The sequence below is a fragment of the Pseudonaja textilis genome, chromosome 3, assembly GCF_049901715.1.
Source record: "Pseudonaja textilis isolate UNSWEBS1 chromosome 3, rPseTex1.2, whole genome shotgun sequence".
Lineage (NCBI taxonomy): Eukaryota > Metazoa > Chordata > Lepidosauria > Squamata > Elapidae > Pseudonaja > Pseudonaja textilis.
Window position 1 is genome coordinate 134,639,308 of NC_141992.1, and position 20,186 is coordinate 134,659,493.

Sequence of the window (20,186 nt, forward strand, 5' to 3'; positions counted from 1 at the left end):
TTGGCACAGGAGCCCAAAAAGGTTAGCCAATATAGCAATTGTGCATTACCTTTTAAATGGTTTGGCCTGGTAAATTTCCAGGTAGGCCTGGAAGGCACACTGTATATTTTAAATCTCATTTGCAAACGGTCTCTTTTAATGGATATTTGTAATTCATATTCTTAATTTGGTCTTGCTTTGGTCTATGACCATATGCTTTAATAAATTAAATTCAGACCCTAATGGGAAAAAGAGAAGTAACCCGAAGAAAGCAATGAAGAATATCCACTGAGATTAAAAGGAGAATTAAAACTGTAAGTGGAAGAAGACAATCAGGAAGGTCTGTGTTTTCTTTGTTGCTATTGTAAATAATCAGCTCCAACTTTGGAGACCCTCCTTAAATTTTTAGGAGAGGGGAGCATACGGTCCATAAATTGTGCACCTTTGCATTAGATTGTACTAATCCACTCTCATGGAAATCCACACTAGATTTTGTCAGTATCTCTCATTTGGACAAATGGGAGAATTGGGTCAGCTTGAACCAGTAGATCTTTATGGGATGGAGGTAAGAAGGAAAATTATGTCTGTACAGGGTAAACAGTAACATTTTAAAAAAAGAATAAAACAATCCCAATAAGATCCTTCTTTTATTAAGGTTCCCCTACCCCCATCATTAATTTAGGTTTAGATTCTGAGAACAATAACTTTAATCTTGCCCTTTTAAGTGAGCCACAAAGCACCAGTGGAGGCTGTTAGAAATAGTCTAGCCCACACATGTCAGCAGTTCTCATCTAGGATACAGGGGGTGGTATTTGGGGAAGTGGGCACAAACAGGATGACATTGAACAATTTAAATATACAAATGTTATTACATTGCAGAAGCATTACAAAGTTTTTGTGCCCCTCTCCTCAAAGTAAAGTGAAAATTACTTTTGCAGTGATTATCTATTTTGAATGGCTTATGATGATTTCTTTAATAGGTGGTAGAAACACTTTTGGGTGAAGATGAAGGAGAGAATGGAGGAGGCAGGAAGTTTTATCTGAAAACCCGAGGCAAAACTGAAGCAGGCAGATTATAAAATTAGGATTTGGCAAGAATATTGTGGTTAGAACTGTTACTCTAGCAGCTACCCTTTTCAAAAAATTGCCCAAGGGCATTTAATAACCACAAATGGCCAGGAACTCATTTTTATGGCTTATTCAAACGGCATCACTTCCAGCAACAGGAGAAATGAAATGTATTTTCTGATTCTTGAAATGATGAACAGCTCTGGTGCTAAATCACCACTTGTTTCAACTGTCACGTTGCCTTAGAAAGTTTTGCCCGTATTTTTCACCATCCCAAACACATTTTACATAGTTCTCCGCGAACAAATAAACAAAAAATAAACCACCAAACGTAGGTTTGCTTACCATACAGAGAATCTATGTTTCTCCAATTCCTCCTGATAAGACCGTAATACTCCATCATCAGCATCTAGTCTGATCTTAGAACCGCTTTGCACAACCACATCATTTGGATCATTCTTCTTCATCTAAAAATTAACATTCATAAATTACAGTCCTGAAATAGCTGAAAATAGCAGGCAAGAGATCTTAGGACTCTTACTCAAATTGCCTCTTTTTAGAATGACTATATTTGTTTAAAAATAATCTTGTTCATTCTGCAACATGTAGGATTTTAACTGATAACTACCAAGAAAATTTCATTAGCATTGATTCCCACACTTTCATCTTAGGTCTTGCAAGAGTGCGGAATTAATCAATATTACATTTCAACAGAAGAGAATATATGTGGCTCAGAGTTGTACTTTGGAGTCCTTTGTGCTCTTTGAACTTGGTTATTTGCTTGCAGCTGTTTAATTACCTGTCTAAGTAATATCATCAGTGCGCATATGTGTTGCTGCCCATTTATACACAGTCTGGTAGTGCAAGCTACTGTATATAAACAGGGAACAAACTCCTCTCACTTACAAGCACTGAGAGCATAACGGATTCCACAATGTTACAATTAGCAAGGGCAATAGTACTTAGACTTATATACCACTCCATAGTGCTTCACAACACTCTCTGAGCAGTTTACAGAGTCAGCATATTGCCCCCAACAATCATTTTAGTGACTTTGGAAGGATGGAAGGCAGTCAGCATCAACCTCCTCGTATGCGGGCAGAGTTTGCCTGCAAAACTGCATTCTAACCACTGTGCCACATTTTAGGCTATAATTGCTCTAAGACTACTACCTAAACCATTAGGGAATAAGTTCTTGGTGGTTCGAGTTTGTTGCCTGGTCAGTTTTGCTTCAGAGCAGAAATTATCAAATGGATTTATGTAAACATGGAACTACATTTCCTATCTGGGGAACTTCGTATAAATTATTTTGAATGCACCCAGAAACAAGAGTGAATAGAATGACTAAAGAAAGAGTAGTAAAGCTGAGAAAAATCTTGTTTGGTAGTATTATGTTTGCAACTTCAGCTCCCCTCTACAGCTCTCCTTACTCATGTCTGATCAATATTATTCCACCCCTGCCATTCTTGCATATGTCACTTGAATAAAATTTGATGTAGCATGTCTTCCATATATCTATGGAAATTCTCAGTCATCCACGTCATGGTTGTCCCACACCTAGAATACTGCATCCAGCTTTGGTCACCACACTATAAAAAAAAAAGATGTTGAGACTCTACAAAAAGTGCAGAGAAGAGTAACAAAGATGATTAGGGGACTGGAGGCTAAAACATCTGAAGAATGGTTACAGGAACTGGGTAAGTCTAGTGAAGAGAAGGACCAGGAGAGAAAGGTGTTCCAATATTTGAGGGGCTGCCACAGAGTGGAAGGAGTCAAGCTATTTTCCAAAGCCAGACAAGAAATAATGGATGGAAACTGAACAAGGAGAGATTCAACCTGGAAATAAGGAGAAATTTTATGACAGTGAGAACAATCAACCAATGAAACAGTTTGCCCTCAGAAGTTGTGGGAGCTTCATCACTGGAGGCTTTCAAGAAGAGATTGGACTGCCATTTGTCAGAAATAGTGTAGGGTCTCCTGTTTGGGTGGGGTGTTGGACTAGATGACTACAAGGTCCTTTCCAACTCTGTTATCTGTAATCTGTAAATCCCAAAGGTGTTGGGTTTTTTTCCAAAGAGGCAACTGGACTTTCTGTTTTTTCTTTGAAGATGTTTCACTTCTCATTTTGGGGAACTGAAGTCAGAGCTGAAAAATCTTCTTGGGTGACAAGCAAAATGTCTTCAAAGAAAAACTACGAAGTCCAATTGCCTTTTGGAAAAAAAAAACATCTTTGGGACATGTCTTCCATAGGTGTACATTATTATTATTATTATTATTATTATTATTATTATTATTATTATTATTATTATTATTATTATTATGGTTCATCACACAGTCAGCCTGATATTTAGACTAGATTTGGAGTTTTGTCCTTCCCAAAGACCTGGAATAAGCAGATGTTGTTCTTTGATGGTGCTAAAGATATCATTGCAGGATATAAGCTGTTAGTAGTAAAGTTGCTTTTGCAATTGACTGGCACCATTGCAGTGCCAATGGTGTTCAAATGGTGCCACAGATGCTTTGAGATTGGATTGCATCCAAGGCACCTATTACTATTGGTACTACCTTTGTTTTCTTTTGCCACAATCATTCTACCTTTAATTTGCAGGTCTTTGTATTTTGCCGTTGCTTCCTGTTCTTTCCCTTCTAGTCTGTTGTCTCCAGTGAATGCCACATCCGCTATCCAGACTTTTTTTTTCTTTCTCACCAAAAGTTGTTTAGGTCTGGGTTGTCATGTGTCAGGGGACTGCCTGTTTGAATTCTATAGTCCCAAAAGATTTTAGCTTCTTCATTTTCTATTACTTTTTCTATTGTGTGGTCCCACGTGTCTTGCTTGCAGGCAAATGATATTTCTTACAGATATTCCAATGTGCCACTGTTGTTACTTTGTCATGCTAGTATTTCTAGGTGTTATACTGTTATTATGATATTTCTAAAATATAAGCATAAAATGGATGCATCTTTTTCCCCCTCTTGCCTGTTCCCCTAAGGTTTTCTAACATCCACCCCAGTAATAGGCCTTGCTACCTAGGCAGCGGCTGTGTGAAAAAGCCTTTGTGATTTCAAAACAGATTCACCTGCAAAGTGCAGATACCGAAGTCACACGTTGCATAAGAATCTGTATTGTTACACTGAAGGTGCAACACAGAAAGGCATTAAATTGATTACTGTATACATGAACATCCTTCACTGGGCTATGTTTGATCATGCACATGACTCAAAACCCGTTCAAGTCAGAGACAGGAGGGTGTGGCTACAGGAGCCATCTTCTTTCTCACAGGGACTGCATGGGCAGAAACATTTTGTGCCCTTTAATAACAATACATTCATAACTTAATTGCGCGCCGTGCAATGCTCTGATCAGCATCAAAGAAGATGTCACTGCTTTGCTCTTCATGCAAACAAAACATCAGAAGAGCAGAAATAGCAGCAATTAGGCTGAGACAAAGGAGTCCCCTGGATGGTTCTGAAAATTATTCTTCCTCTAAATGTATCCTACGAAGACTTTTCTTCCAACAATGGCGTTTTTGCTTTCATTTGCTTGCTTGTTCTAAGTAATGGATTTGGCTCAGCCAAAATTAAGTAAAATTACATTTCGTTGAAATCAACTGCACTTCAGTCCTTTACATATCTAAACTAAAACTAGTTAGACGAATGGAAAAAAAAATCACTGAATTTAAAAAAAAACTTCTAGGTCTATCTTCAATCACTTAACATCCAATCTCGATAAGGCTTTATAAAACAGTCCACAAGGCAGTGGCAATCAATTTGGCACTGTTGCCAGGAAGGCATGGACGTGCCGATCCTGGCATCAGTCCCCCCGAAAAAGTTATGCCCCTCCCCGTTTCTCATTGTTTTCCTTAAAAGAGAAAACAACGCAGAAACATTGCTATTTTTTTCTTAGCACCACACAAAAAATGGCTCGGTGGGTCTGCACAGAAGGTTATGGAATTTTATTCTTAGAGGCATGCATCAGGCTATTAATCTATTATTTAATATACTGCCTCTCTACCACTGTTTAACTAATGTTGATAGAAATAATCCAATGTTAAAAAGAAAAACACTATAAATTATGTTTTTCCACAGATGTAGTAATATTTTAATGATTAATGTAATTTAATTTAATATTCATAATATGAATGTGTTAGTAGAATAATGGCATTGTCGGAATAAAATATATTTTAAGCCTTTGTCAGGTAAGATTCAGGATAAATTTGAGGCTGAAGGGACAGATTTTATAGCTATAATCTTAATATTATGATTGACTTGTTATGGGAAGGAGGGCATCGGTTAAAGAATTGGCCAAGACTATCATTACACAAAAAAATGAATAATTGTCAATATGCAAGTATATTTTTTCTATCTATTAATCTACCAACCTCATATATAACAGCAAAGACATAGATTGTGGGATCACAAGCTGTAGATATGCAAATTCCAAGTCATGTTAAAGCAAAACAGTGGGGCGGAACCAACTGTTTTCCAGGATGTAATCTTGAGCATAGACTTCCAATTTTAAGGAGTACATGAGAAATTGCTTTGAACCTCATTGCTTGGAAGTCAGAGGACTTGTGGACTAAACTTAAATAAGTTGTTAAATATGAATGTGAAAAGAGACTGCCAAACATGAAGAAACACAAGAAAGCAAACTGGATGTCAAAACTAACAGTGGAAATTACTTCGAAGAGAATAAAATCCAAACCCAAGAAAGACAAAAATTTCAGAAAGGATCTTAACGTATTATTTTAGACAGCTGTTAGAAGAGGCAAGTAGTAAATACTACAACATCTACAAAAATATGGGAGATGAAAACACTCATGTTTTTTTTTAAAGTAAAGCCTTGCAAGAGATTTCCAAACTTAAAAGAAGGATTCCAAATTTGAAATGTCACAAAAGAAAAACAATGAACAGGTAGTACCTGATTTCAAGAAGGTCAAACAAAAATGGAAAGTATGCTGAAATTCTGTAAGTAGACATGTCAACTTCCAAGAGATACAATTTAATTTTATACACATCTAGTACAGAAGAATACACACACACACACACACACACACACACACGAGAAAGGATTAGTTATGATCAAGATATATCAGCAAATCTGGAGAATAGATGGCCAGTGACCAATAGATTGCAAAAGACCAAAGATCAATACTAAAGGATGTAGACTTAATAGTGTCCTAATAGTGAAAACTATTGCATAATATTCTTAATTTTAACTGCTAGCAAAACAATGCTTAGGCAGTGGTGGGGTTCATTTTTTTCTCTGGGTGTGGCTTGGTGGGCGTGGCAAAATCCCCATTTCCACTCCACTCTAGGGGAAGGATACTACAAAATCTCAATCCCTCTCCACCGCACTAACCACTGCAGGGCAACAAAAGAAGACCCAGCTGATCAGCTGGGACTCGGGGCCAGTCAGAGGTGGTATAGACAAATAATGTGGTTTTTTTTAAAGTCAGTAGGTGCTAAATGGCCGTTGATTGTGTTAAACATCTTTAGAAAAATAGGAATTCCAGAACATTTCATTTTCCTCATGCAGGAATTAGATACAGGTTAGGAAACTACAATCCAAACAGAACAAAATGGATTGGTTCCAGGTTGGCAAAGCAATGACAGAAGGCTATATACTTTCCCCTTATTTATTCAAATCGATATGCAGATTATTTATTGAGAGAAGATGAATTGGAAGAAGATGAATGTGGTTTTAAAATTGGAGGGAAAACATGTATGACTGATAACTGTGCTGATGATACTACTCTGATACTGAAAATGAAAATCTTCTGCTCATGAACATTCTCAATGAAGTCCTTGCAAAAGATAATTCAGATGCCAGGATGTGTCTACAAAAGATCAGAATCTTGCAGACAGTGATAATCCCTGTGACACACAATGAAAGCAACTTGAACTTTGAAGAAGCAGGGTAAAAAAAAGTATTAATCCTGTCAAACTTGGGTGTTAGACATGATTTCTGAGAACATCAGAAGAAAACAATAGGTCTGTGAACAAAGCAACATATCTTACTTGAGGCACAAAGGACCTTTAAATAAATTATCATATTTTGGACACATTATTCAAAGGCCTAACTCACTTGAGAGGTTTATGATTCCAGGACTAATTAGAGGAAACAAAATAAGATGACCAGCAGTTAAGAAGGGAGGTCTTAATTTTATTTATTTATTTATTTTATGTATTTGTCATCCATCTCACCACAAGGTGACTCTTAATTACAGCAGTGATGGATCCATTGTGGGAAGAGCTGAATGATCAAGTTGGGGAGAGATTACCATAGGAAAATAAAAACATCTAGCTACATGATCTCTAAGAGCTGACGTTGAATTGATGATACATAATAAACTAATAAAAAAATGAAGATTTGAGGAAAGGAACATAATTTTGGACTAAGCAGCACTCTATGCCCAGGGAAGGATTAATTGTAGCAACTAATATTTTGTTAATATGTGCTACAAATGTTATCATTACTCAAACGATGTAAATTGACATGTTGATGTTGTTTTTGTATTTGTGCCCATTACAATTAAGTTTCACAGAGATCTGTTTTCTTAATTTCAGAGGAGGAAAAAACACTTCAACAAACCGAGTTCCTGTCTTCTGAAAGAAGGAAATTTTCCATGTCATCCTTGACCCCGTAGTGGTTATTGCAACTAAAGCCACACAAGTATCACTGGCTGCTTTTCCAACTATATATGAATGCATCTATGTATTTTTGCCAGTGTGCTCTTGCCTAGGAAGCAGTATAGCACATAATACTCTGATGGAAATGAAAGGATAAGAAGGACAAAAGCATCCAAGTGAAAAACTGAAATGAAAATAAATGTGATAGCATTGTTTAATCATTTTCTTGTGAGTTGGGTGACTTTAATTTGTGGAGGCCCTTTTTTTTAAAGCTTGTATTCTTTCCTTTATTTTCTGTATCACTGAGCTCATTACTTTTAACTCTAGATAGATTTCCTAGTAGAATGCAATGTAATTCTTCAACAGCCATAAACAGTGAGGAGTTGCTTAAATTAAAGATCAATAAAAATACAGAAGGAAAAAAGAAAATGTGTCATAAATAAAAGAAGGGGAGGCTGGCAAAATGCTGCGCAATTAAACATGATGAAAACCTAAAATGAAATTAAATTTGGTTGTGATACATTTGCCATCCTTTTCTTCAAGACATTTACCACAGAATTAGAAGGGATTCCCCGCCCCCGCTGTAATTTAAATGTTAAGCGGCCAGATGTGTGTCTTATGCTTGAAGAGTTGAAGCTTTGCATTATTTAGCATATTAAGATTCACAGAATTTTAAAATGCTCCTTTTATTGCCTCAAGGTTCTAATTAAGTAAACCTTAGCTTGGTACATTTAAAACTTCTTTTTTTGGATTGTTTTCTTTTTGTACTTTCTATATAGGCACATCAATGCAAGAAATATGGAAAATACTTAAGATGCTACCAGTTCTCTTTGGCTTGAGGAATTAAACCAATCTATTATTTCAAGATCTTAATGGGGTCAGCAATCAGAAAGATATCTAACATCTTCAGACTATTTTTTTAAATTAAAAAAGTAATAATCATAGGAGGTTTTCATAGGTAGTAGAAAGAAAACTTGTGTTGTAAAATGCCATGTAAAATTTCCTTTAAATAAAACAATGTGAAAGGCATACAGTAGTTTGCCTTTGCTAAACTCTTTTTATAGCATTTTATAATTGACCACAATATGCTATAAAGTGCTAATTAGATGCCCTATCAACTATGAGATGATGGAAGATGAGTTAGAACAGCTGCACCAGAAATTGTAATTAAAATGAAAGTCTTACTGACAAGTCTGCAGACAATTATATACTGTATTCAAACATAGTTCTTTCTATTGACCATTTTACTGTAACAGTTTTAGAAGAGAGCCCCCAAAAGATTATCCCTATCCCTTCTATCATTCTCAAACTTCTCATGCTGAAGATTTGTTGCCTGTATCACAAAACAAACACCCCATTGAGTTAACAAATGATACAACTGGGGGGGTTAAATGTTTTTTTCTACATGTAGGATATTTCTGTTGCTACAACCCTACCCAATGGAAACACAAGATTCCATAACTGATTTTTAAATCTATTATATCACCCTGTGAGGACTCCAAGTTGTCATCTGGTTTTATCCCATTTCCCTCAATTTGATGCTCTTCAGATGTATTCAGTTATAATTCCAATATGTCCTCATCCAAGGAGATTAGCAGTTCAGCACATTTCAAGGAAACATGCCAGATACGCTTAGATAGGAATTTAAGTTTCAAATAGGGAATCTGGATAAATTTCTGAATCTCTACTGAGGTCTCTATTTCCATATGGCAAAAAAAAGTTTGCCTCCTAGCTTATGTCATCAGCTTCTATTACAGTTCTGACAGATTATTGATGAGAAAGCTTGGAAGGGAGTTACAGAATCAAAATGCAGAATCAGAATGCAGTCACTGGAAAAGCCCTCTTTGGCTAATATAATTTTCATTCTGCATTTGTGGTGCAGTGAAGTCAACTCTTTCCACTCTATGGTCTCAAACTTATCACAAGCACAGCCAACAATTCATAGGTTTCATCTTGACAAGCAGCCTGCCTATTTCTGTTCTCTGTTTATTCACTTTAGCTTGACAATATGGAGCTGAGGGCAAATATATGGATATTGCTCCTGCTTCAACTTCCAACTATGTTGGAAATTGGAATTGGAGAATTTATTAATAAAGTTGTAGACTGATCATAGTAGCCTATTAAGAAATCCAGAGCCATCCATAGCAAACTGCAATGCCACCAAAATAACAACATGTGTACAGTGACATCATTGCACATATCCTGAAATTATGAATTTGTGTCCCCATGTATTTAAACTATTGCATTTGTATCATACACATGTCATCATCTATAACCACTTGTTTCCCTGTAGCCATCTATGAGACCATCCCCTATCTATTCTGTGAATTACCTAGCTCTGAGTTAAGGAAATAAATCCTTCATCATTTCTTTCCTATTTGTCACAAGTCTTCTGTTATTTTGACTTCCTGATACTTCAGTGCCTATCAGATTTTCAGCACATATAGAGCTAATTTACCTGCTTACAGAGAAGATGTCTGGTGGTAATGGCATCCACTACCTAGGCCATGAGCCAATGCCACCCATTGATATAGTTACATTGAAATTAGGGAGATACCTATCCAGCAAGTGAGATTTCCAAGAACCTTTAGAAAATCATTTGGGTCAAACAGTCTTCAAGTTGAACCCTTATAATAGGTTTACTACTATTCCTGCATAGGTGATGGATGCTATTAAAAGTACATTCTATCAATTCAATTGAATCAGAATAGAAATGGAAGGGAACTTGGTGGTCTTCTAGTCCAACCCCCCTGCTCACACAGGAGACCATTTCAGACGTATGGCTTTTCAGTCTCTTCTTAAAAACCTCCAGTGACCCACAACTTCTGAAGGCAAGTTGTTCCACTGGTTAATTGTCCTCACTGCTAGAAAGTTTCTTCTTAATTCCAGGTTGCTTCTCTCCTTGATTAGTTTCCATCCATTGTTTCTTTCCTGTCCTCTGGTAGTTTGAAAAATAAGTTGATTGATTCCTTCTTCTTTGTGGCAGCCTCTCAAATATAGAAATACTGCCCCGAGTCCTTCTTTTCTCTAGACTAGCCATACCCAATTTCTGCAACTGTTCTTCATATGTTTTGGTCTCCAGGCCAAATGGTTCTCCCATTGTATTAATCTGGAGGAAGGACATCATTTGAAGTTCATTAAAAATCACAAGAATGCAAATGAACTCTTAATGGAAGACTACATAAAACTATTTTTATATAAGTTGTCTGCTTTCTGGTGCAGACCGCTGATAGCCAGCTTGTCTGAATGAAGCTGTCCTTAGGTGTGGGTAGTAAGCATGTTCTTTATCTTTGAGCTTTGATTCTTCGAGCCCTCCAAGCCATTCTATGTTATCAATAAAACATCTTGTTTCCTTTGACTGGCAGGAGGTCTTCAATAGCTTAAGGAAATTGTGTCTCTCTGATGCTCTTAACTGGAGATGCCACGGACTGAATTAAGAATATTACAAATGCAATACAAGTGCTGTCACATTGAATTTCAGCGTTCTCTATATAAGTCTTTATTATAGTCAACTAACAAAAAGGCAACAAAAATAGAAAAACAATAGAAAGAATTTCAAGTACATTGTTCATAGGACATATTAAGATAACTTTGGAGCTTACTTTAGACATTCAAACCAATAATTCTCTATTCTAAATTACCGTTATAGAATATAAAGACAACACGATGTTAGTTTTTCATTAAAGGTGTTTTTAAAAACTATGAAAAAAGGTTACTGGTTTATTCTTAATATTTTAGTTTGAAATATTGAAACTCTGAAGAGGGACTTATATTAAAAATATGGTCTAACACAGTGGTCCATGAGAAAATTTTGATGGTCCACAGAGAAATGTCACCCCCAAAGCAATTAATCCAGGCTTTGTGGGAACACAAGGCTATGCTGCCCACATGGCCCGTGGGAACACAAGGCTTGCATCACTTGCATTGTGAACATGAGGTAGCGAGGGGAGGGGGGAAAGGGCTGGGGGAGACTTGACCTACTCGCCCCATGTGCCTTGCCTGGCCACTGGGCTGCTTCTTTCCGCTTCTTCATCTGCTTTTGGCTGCACGCAAGGAAATCAGCAAAAGTCTTTCTTTCTCTCCCCCAAACTCCACCAGAAATGAGTCTTTGGGACCTTGCAAGGCATCCTGCTCCAAGAGGCTGCGCTGGCAAAGATTCATTTCTGGTGGAGTTTGGGGGAGACAAGGAGACTTCTGCTGCTTTCCTTGCATGAAGCCAAAAGTCTCTCTCCCCCCGCCCCCCCCAAGAACAGAGCTGGAGACGGTATCCTGTGATCTCAAATAAAGAATGGTTGATTGGTAGGAAAACAGGGTGGGGAATTATCCTGCAGACTTTTGGGGGGATTTTCCCAGGATCTCTGGTCTGCGGGATTTAAAATTATGAGTTTGGTGGTCCCCGAGGTCCAAAAGGTTGGTGATCCCTGATCTAACATTTCTGGACAGTTTATTTTTACTGCACTCAAGCAGTCCCCTTTCCTGAATTCTTCTTTCTATGCAGATTGCTCACCTACAGAAGAAAGTATGATGGAATTGAACTCATCCCCCCCAAATTAAAGCATTAGTTAGCCTTCTGTACACTCATATATTTGAACAGAAACATCTTTACTCAGCATCAGTATAGAAGAACTTCAACCCCAACAATTCCCCAGGCAGCATACTGACGAATAATGGTAATTGAAGTCCACACATCTTGTAGTTACCAAGTTTGAAAAATACATGACTAGATCTTCTTTATGAGGTTAGTGCAGCCATTTTCTTTCTTTGCTTGAATTCAGATAAACTAATATAAGGCTAGTTGTTGTTTTGAGGGGGAAAATCATATACTGCATAGCTCTCACCTTCCTGCCTAACTTTTCCTGTGACTCCACTACAAATTACAAGTACAACTAGGAGAGGGAGTAGAATGGGAGGGAGAGGGAGAGGGAGAAAGAGACAGAGACCTGATGTAAAAAGACAGTGAAATATGTAGAATAAAACATAAGCATCATATTAAGTCTTATTAGTAAAGATGTCCTGGGAGCAGGACTAAGCAACTGAAATGAAATGAAGACTAACAAGCCTGTGAATTTGTTTATTTATTTTTGCCAATTAGACAATACATATCCTATTGTGTTGCCATACTGCTGTAGGTTTGCAGAATATTTGTGGCATAAAAATCATATCTGTTTAAACCCATGTGCAAATTTTCTAGCTATGAAGAGCGAAGGGCACATATTCTTTTATTTTAACAAATGTCAGTGATCCTTTTGAAACACTGCCTCTAAGGATTTATCGATGGGAGAAGCCTCTGGGTTTTTTTTTTTTCAGGTAATTACGTTTACATCATATATATAGCAGATACAAAGAAGCATGTTCCATGCCAGAAGCCATACCTCTATTGAAATTGTATAAAATGGGAAGTGATATAAGGAAAGCCTGCTGTATTCTCGCAGCATTTGCTTCATAAGTCAGCTATAAATGTCAACTCTCCTAAGATCTTTCCAGGTGATACCAAATGCATCATTTTCTTTTAGCCCTAAATACACATCACTGCAAATCAGCACCCACAATTCCAGCTTGCAAACCATACTTTACCAGCCATGTAGATTGGTTTATTGTAGCCTATAAATGCCACCTATTTCATATCACCTGCCAGATGTTAAAGATGGCTTGCATTGTGTTGCCAACAATGCTGCTGTGTTTCTCATTTTCTCATCAATTTTGGTTTGGCTTGTTTTTCCTGAGTATAGAAACTCATCAAACATAAGTTGTTTCTTCTTCTTTTCTTTACATCTTTCCTAAATCTATTCTTAAGCAGTAGTTTTGTATATAAGTAGTCCTCATTTAGTAACCACAATTGGGACAAACAGCTTAGTTGTTAAGTGAAATAGTCACTAAGTGAAATAACAAGTGTTACTATGATCTTACTTCAGGTTTTCTTTACTTTACATACTTGTGAAGATCCTAAATGCAAGTGCTTTTTCATCACTGTTGTAACTTGCTAAAGTGCAATCACTAAAAAAGGACTACTAGGACTGCTTCTAGGAGTTTTAAACAGTGACTTTAAAAAGAAGCACACATGAATTTATAAAGCCTTGTAGGAATTAAGCCTGATGCATTTATTCAGTGACATTACTGATTGCTAGAAAGAGAATATACACCGTAGAACAATTTAGAGAAAATTATTTTGAATATCCATAGCTTCATCCTTATTGTCTCCTGATGAAGCTATACACATCTGAAATCTTATACTGCCACGATTCCAGCTTAGATATTATGACAGTTAATATAATTAATATATACCTTTTGTGTGTTTCTTTTAATGCATACATATTTTTTCTGTACATCAACTTTTCCTAATATAATTCATTTTTAATCTTTGTCACTGTCTGTCTGTTTTGTGTGCATATGTCACCACATATAATTTCAGCTTCTCCCTGACCTACCAAATGTGTGAAATTGTTGTTGCTGTTACAGTTTTCATACGTTAAAGAAATATGCAGAAACTTTCTAGTTCCAAAATGTTAGCAAATTATCCACCATATTGAAAGTTCTGACCTGCTGGAAATTATCCATGAGGGCATTTGTTATTTTCCTCTTAATTTGTTCTAATATGCACCATTTCCCACCTCTCACCGTGTTAAACCGCTTCCTCACTTCCTTTTCAGCACTGGGAATACTTCCCTTATGAGTGTCAGAATCTCTCCGAGGGGTCAGAGGTTGCCCTGTGAAGGAAATGACAACCTGTGAAATGTGAAAGAACAATTCCTTCCACATGTTTCTATGCTCCGGGAACAGCAAAGTACTGTCAGCCAGCATCACTTTGGGATGGGCCAGGTCGCTGCAAAACGGTTCTGTCGAAATACGTTTCCCATTAACAACTTGCAGAGTTGTTTAAAGCCTCTTTTTTAACCTTTTGTCCAGCAGATCTGAACATTACTTACTGAAGCCAAATGGGAAGCAATTCTGCAACTGGATGTCTTCCAGAGACCTTTGACATCAGGAGACCAACAGATCGGAGAATGGGAATGTCCACCTGAATTGAGGCTGATATTTATCTTCTACATATCCAATGAAAGTTCATTAAATACTCTTTTTCTGTTGCAATGGGACTAGAATTGCATTAGGCATTTACAAAGCATGATCTTGGGTTTGAGTTGCATGGGAGAACAACAAATAAACCAGGATCACTAGGCATGTTTATTATTTTTGTTTGATGTCTTTCTGTTTAATGTTAACATGTCCTCTCTTGTTATTTAGGATCCACTATGTGATAAATTAAACAATGAAACATATTTAGATATTCAGTAAAATGCATGGAAGAGGCATATGGATATACAGAGAAACATATTCATTATAGAATAGAGATTCTAGTAATGATTATAGAATCATTATTATAGAAGATTTCTCTGCTCTTCCCAATCCCAAATAGCAGACATACTGATGTCCAAATTGCTCATGAGATTCCAGGCATAGAAAGCATCCCAAGTCAACTGCTTTACATTGATTGAGTAAACTGTAGGTCTTGAGACAAAGGTGGAGTAGTAAAGGTAATAGGTTAGTAATATTGCCATTCTTTCTACCACAGGCCTGGGAAGTCTAAAGACTTCAATCAGATTCTAGAGAGCCATATTGTATGACGGTGGTGAAAGGACTTCAGTAGGCAGTAGGCTGGCCCAGAATCAAAATTTGCTTAGGTCACCTATGCCCTTTCTTTTAACACTCTTTTTAATTCTTCTTATTTGTATTCTTCCCCCAACCCTATTTTTCCCTTCTCTTTTTCCCTATGATACCTTATTTTTTCCTGAGGAATTTGGATAGAAAGGGATCCATCACTCCTATTTGGAAACTGGATTGTTTTCAAAACATTACATGATGGTTACAGTGTTTTTAGGGCTACAAATTGCTTACTGCATTCTAGAAGGATCCATATCTGAGTGCAGTTCAAATGAACAATGCTCAGAACCAAAGTATTAGCCCATAAAGCACATAAATGAAGGTCTTGATTTGCCTCAAAGGTGCCCTCCTGAAGTAATTCTGGCACCATACCATGGAAACCATCCCCATATCTCTAACACAGTGACCCTGCCTCTACTCCTATGTGCACAATGTATCAAAAGATGTCCTATTTTCTTCTTTTACCTCCCTCCGAAAAGTTCTTACAGCAGAGAAGCTGTCTATATAAACATGTCACATCCACCATAATGAGGTACATTTCATTAATGTTGTATTGACCTGTTCATGTCTCTGCTAATTTATTAAATAAAATGAGTTTGTGGATTACCACAGTCTGACAAATGACATTAAACTAGCCTGTTGACTTTCTTCTGATTCTCTTTTTTAAAAAACTGTTAGTGCCTACTTACAATTTAATTGCATAAAATAGTTTTAGATTTCAACAGGAAGGAACCAGGAAGTGATGCATCTGACAGTTATGTGATTTATGTCCCAATAAATAGATCATACTACCAAATGAAACCTAAATTTGAGCTCAAAAGGTGCCAGGACTTCAAAGCACCTGTCAAATGGATTGTTCAAATGTCACTCCTTCCCACCTCCCACTGAAACATATGACATTACTTTTCTGAAGTAAATTCCCCCAATCAGAGCTCATGGAAACTCATGGGAGCATGGGTGAGCTGCTGATGTCTTTCACAACAAAACATCTGCTACTAGGGCCAGGTTTGAAGGCTTTGATGCCTCTAAGCAGAAAGATTTCCTTCAGAATTCATAGAGCTATGCTTCATAAGAACTGCTACCTTAATAGGACTGTTGTTTTTACATGGATAATAGATTGTATTTGTCTTTAAATAGGATAACTGGTACTAAACAGAAAACAAGTTGGTTTTAGGAGATCATGTGCATTCAGTGTTATGAAAGAGACCTTGCTGTAGGATTTTATTTCAAAGGATTAAAAAATGAAATATGGGTAAAGTTCTTATTACCGTATTTCCCCATGTATAAGCCACCCCTTTTTTCCAAAATTTTCAAGCCCAAAAAGTAGGGGGGTGACATATACAAAGCAGGTACACTTTTTTTACGTGAAAAATGCATAAAATAATAAAGTAGGAATAAACTGGTTTTCCAGCAGTATGCTATACTTTTTGTAAAAATTGTACGTGATGATACGATTACAGTGCGGAGTACGCGATAGAAATGCATACGCTAGGCATCGGCCTGAATGCTTCGCTCCTACTCTCGCCCGATGCGTAGATTGCTAGCGTCGCCCGCACCGCTGCGCCATGACCGAAGTTGTAGACCCAGACGTCGAATTTTGTTTCTTTGTAAATTTTCTTCTTCATAACTTGTTTCTCTAATAAAATATTTTTTCAAAACTTCACAGTCCAAAAATTGGGGGTGGCTTATACAAAGGGGGTGCTTATACATGGGGAAATACGGTATTTAGTTACTAGCTGGCCAATGAGCAGATAAAACGCCTTGTTTTTCATCACACAATCATCAGCAGTGCCCGTGATATTCCATGCTTTATAGCATTAGTGTAGTGTAATGTTCTGGAGATAGACAATGTAGATCAGTAGAGCATACATGTCCTATAGAAATTTAAACCAAGTTCAAGCAACAGTTCATAGCAGGCAATTCGGACTACCTTTTCCCATGATACTGAAAAACAGTATGAAAAGTGAACACTTGGAAAACTCTGAGCCTGATCTGGCTGTTAAAAGGGCCATCAAATGGGGGTTGAACTCTTATTAGCTATATGAATATAAATCTGCAATTTAAAGTTGTCCTCAATAGACATTTCAGTGATCTTTTTCCTCCTGTCCATCTACCTCTTCCCTCCAGTTTTCTTTTCCCCATTTTTGCCAAGCACAGTCATTTTTTTTCTAGCCCAACATCATCTAGTAGAACCTTATGCCTAAATATGTGAGTCTCTGCTTGATTACTCTGCTTGAGTGTTGCTTACTATTGTAATTAGTTCTTATCAGAAGTCAGTACAGCAGGACTTCTTCCAGTAGATGGTACCCATAGTACCTTGTACTCTGTAAATTATCTTTGTTCTGTTGTTCTTTCTCAAAATCTAGGTTTCAGAGTCATACTTGACCAATAGAAAAAACTATTGCCTTAACTATTCTGAACTTTGGGGTACTGTTTTTTGAACAATTAATCTTCCCTTTACTTTTCTGTCCATTTGAATCTTCAACCCAAGAAACAAAGCTATCTACCACTTTTACTGTCAGGTGTAAGTTCATTAGGGATGTTGGTGGATATTAGCTTGCCTTTATAATAACTGACATTTTTTCCACTTTCCTTTTATAGATTTTTAATAACCTCTTCTACATCTTCTTTCATTTCAGCTCCCACAGTAGTATTATTTACACATCTCTCTTTTAGTGTTTCAACCTTCCATTATCATCTCTTGCAATCATGCCATTCTTCAAATATTTTCAATATTGGAAAATATTAATCAAATGAAGGACAATATACAACTAGACTGATACTATGGGTGATGTCATTCAGCATTATCTGGGGTTCACAGATTCCATACCCTGAAATTAATGAGTATATTGAATATTAATGACCTTGGGAAATGGGAGGTAGAGTTTGTCTTCCAATCAGAAACCCTAGATCGTCACTCATTCTGGCTGGAGAATTCTGGCCTTGAAGTCCACACATCTTAAAAGTTGCCAAGGTTGAATGTAACTTAGAATTAAAACTGTGTTTTCAAGACAAGCTACAGTTTGTAAAATCCCATATACTGATTAGTCTCTCATTATTAGAGTGTTTCAATGAGTCTTCTTAAGGCGCAGACTTCATTGTCATTTAGGTTTGTCTATTTTCTAGCTTGCATTTCAACATTAGCGTCACTTTAGCACAATTTTATGTTGTGTCCCAACCGAATAAATAGAGTATTTATGCAACCTATCAGTTTGCTGCAGATCATAAATGTATTTGTTCTGTTGGAAAGAAAAAGCTGTAAGGTTTACCACGTGTTTTCTAGTTCCCTAAGGTTTGCTCCTTTAATTGTAAATAGCCAGAAAGTCATCAAGCTAACGTTTAATAAACTTTTAATTTGAAATGGATTGCCACATATTGTGTTTGTTTGCCCATTATTAAATCTCTTAGCAACATATCACTAGCAGAAACAGCATACTGTAGCATTGAACTGATATATATTAGAAAACAAACCCACAGGGGATATTAACAGCTAATAATATCTTTTTTAAAAGCTCGAAGTAAATAAATAAATACAAATGATACAGAGAATTATTCTTAGGGATATTGGGGAAGATTGGGGGAAGTAGAGTTTCAATTATTCAACTGTATATCCAGTAGGTTTATTTTTTTAAAAAAACTTGGGAAATGAGCATATTCATTTAACAGTGCATAACTCACTTATGATTCTTTGCATCTGCCCCGTCTATTAATATGGTATACACACACACACACACACACACACACACACATATGGTATTCAGTTTTGTTCGGGTATTTTCCCACGTCATTATAGTTGTGCTTTTAAAGTTGTAGCGACGTTTCGGCAGAATCTCATCTGCCATCATCAGGCTTGTGTATTGCGTTCGTCTTGGATACACAAGCCTGATGATGGCAGATGAGATTCTGCCAAAACATCTCTACAACTTTAAAAGCACAACTATAATGATTTGGGAAAATACCCGAACAAAGCTGAATACCATATATATAAATACCTGTGAAAACTTAAGAAAATGTATGTATGTATGTATGTATCTATATCTATAACTATATCTATATATCTATTTATCTATCTATTCCCAAGGAGGTATCATATTCAAATCAGTGTTTACAATAATCCATCTATTAGAGTAAGTTTACAAAGAATGAAGAGTGGGACATATACTGCCCTGTTTCTTTTCTGGTTCCTAATACATTGTTTGGCACTGTTCCTAATACATTGTTTGGCATTGTTTGGTAATTTAGAATGATGTATCAATTGTAAGGTTATAGATCTTGTAAAGGCAGCACAGAATCTTTAATATCCTTTTAAGTTTCCCCTGTGAGGTTGGAATGGCATTTCAGGATCCTTAAGACATTTTAAATTTTGCGGAGACATCTGAGAGGATAAATCTAATATCAAAAACTCCTCCCTGCTCCTTGGAGTTTCAGAGGTCAGATTTTTTTCCCAGTGTCAAGGATGTACTGAGAAAATACTTTGGATTTGTTAGGTCCAAACCCATCAGCTAGACAAACATTTAACATAAGAAATAACTTGGGGTGGGATTCAACCAGTGTAACAACTGGTTCAGTGAGTGCGTGTGCACACGTGCTTCTAATACTAACTTTCTACAGCAGCCCCAGTGAGTAAACAGCTAAGGAATGGCAATCTGCTGTGCTGCGTGACTCAGCTGAGCTTCAAAAGACAGAAATAAAGGACAGCATAGGGCAGGGGTGCGTGGGTGGGGCCAAGCGAGCACCAGAATGACCGGTTCACCCGGTAGCAATGTAGGTAGACTGGCTGAATCGACACGGGTAGACTGGGCTGAAACAGTAGAATCTCACCCCTGGATATAACTTGTGCTACCTCTAGCGTT

General features: G+C 37.0%; 1 protein-coding gene across 1 annotated transcript in view; it reads right to left on the reverse strand.

Annotated features, from left to right (window-relative positions):
• The window catches only part of LOC113445728 (uncharacterized), a 196,381-nt gene that overhangs the window by 91,330 nt on the left and 84,865 nt on the right, over positions 1–20,186 (reverse strand). Inside the window, exons 11-12 of the mRNA XM_087930397.1 lie at positions 14,293–14,381; positions 1,393–1,514 (exon numbers count right to left, since the gene is read on the reverse strand). Of these exons, the coding sequence (XP_087786523.1) occupies positions 1,393–1,514; positions 14,293–14,381 (211 nt within the window). The remainder of the gene's footprint in view (positions 1–1,392; positions 1,515–14,292; positions 14,382–20,186) is intronic.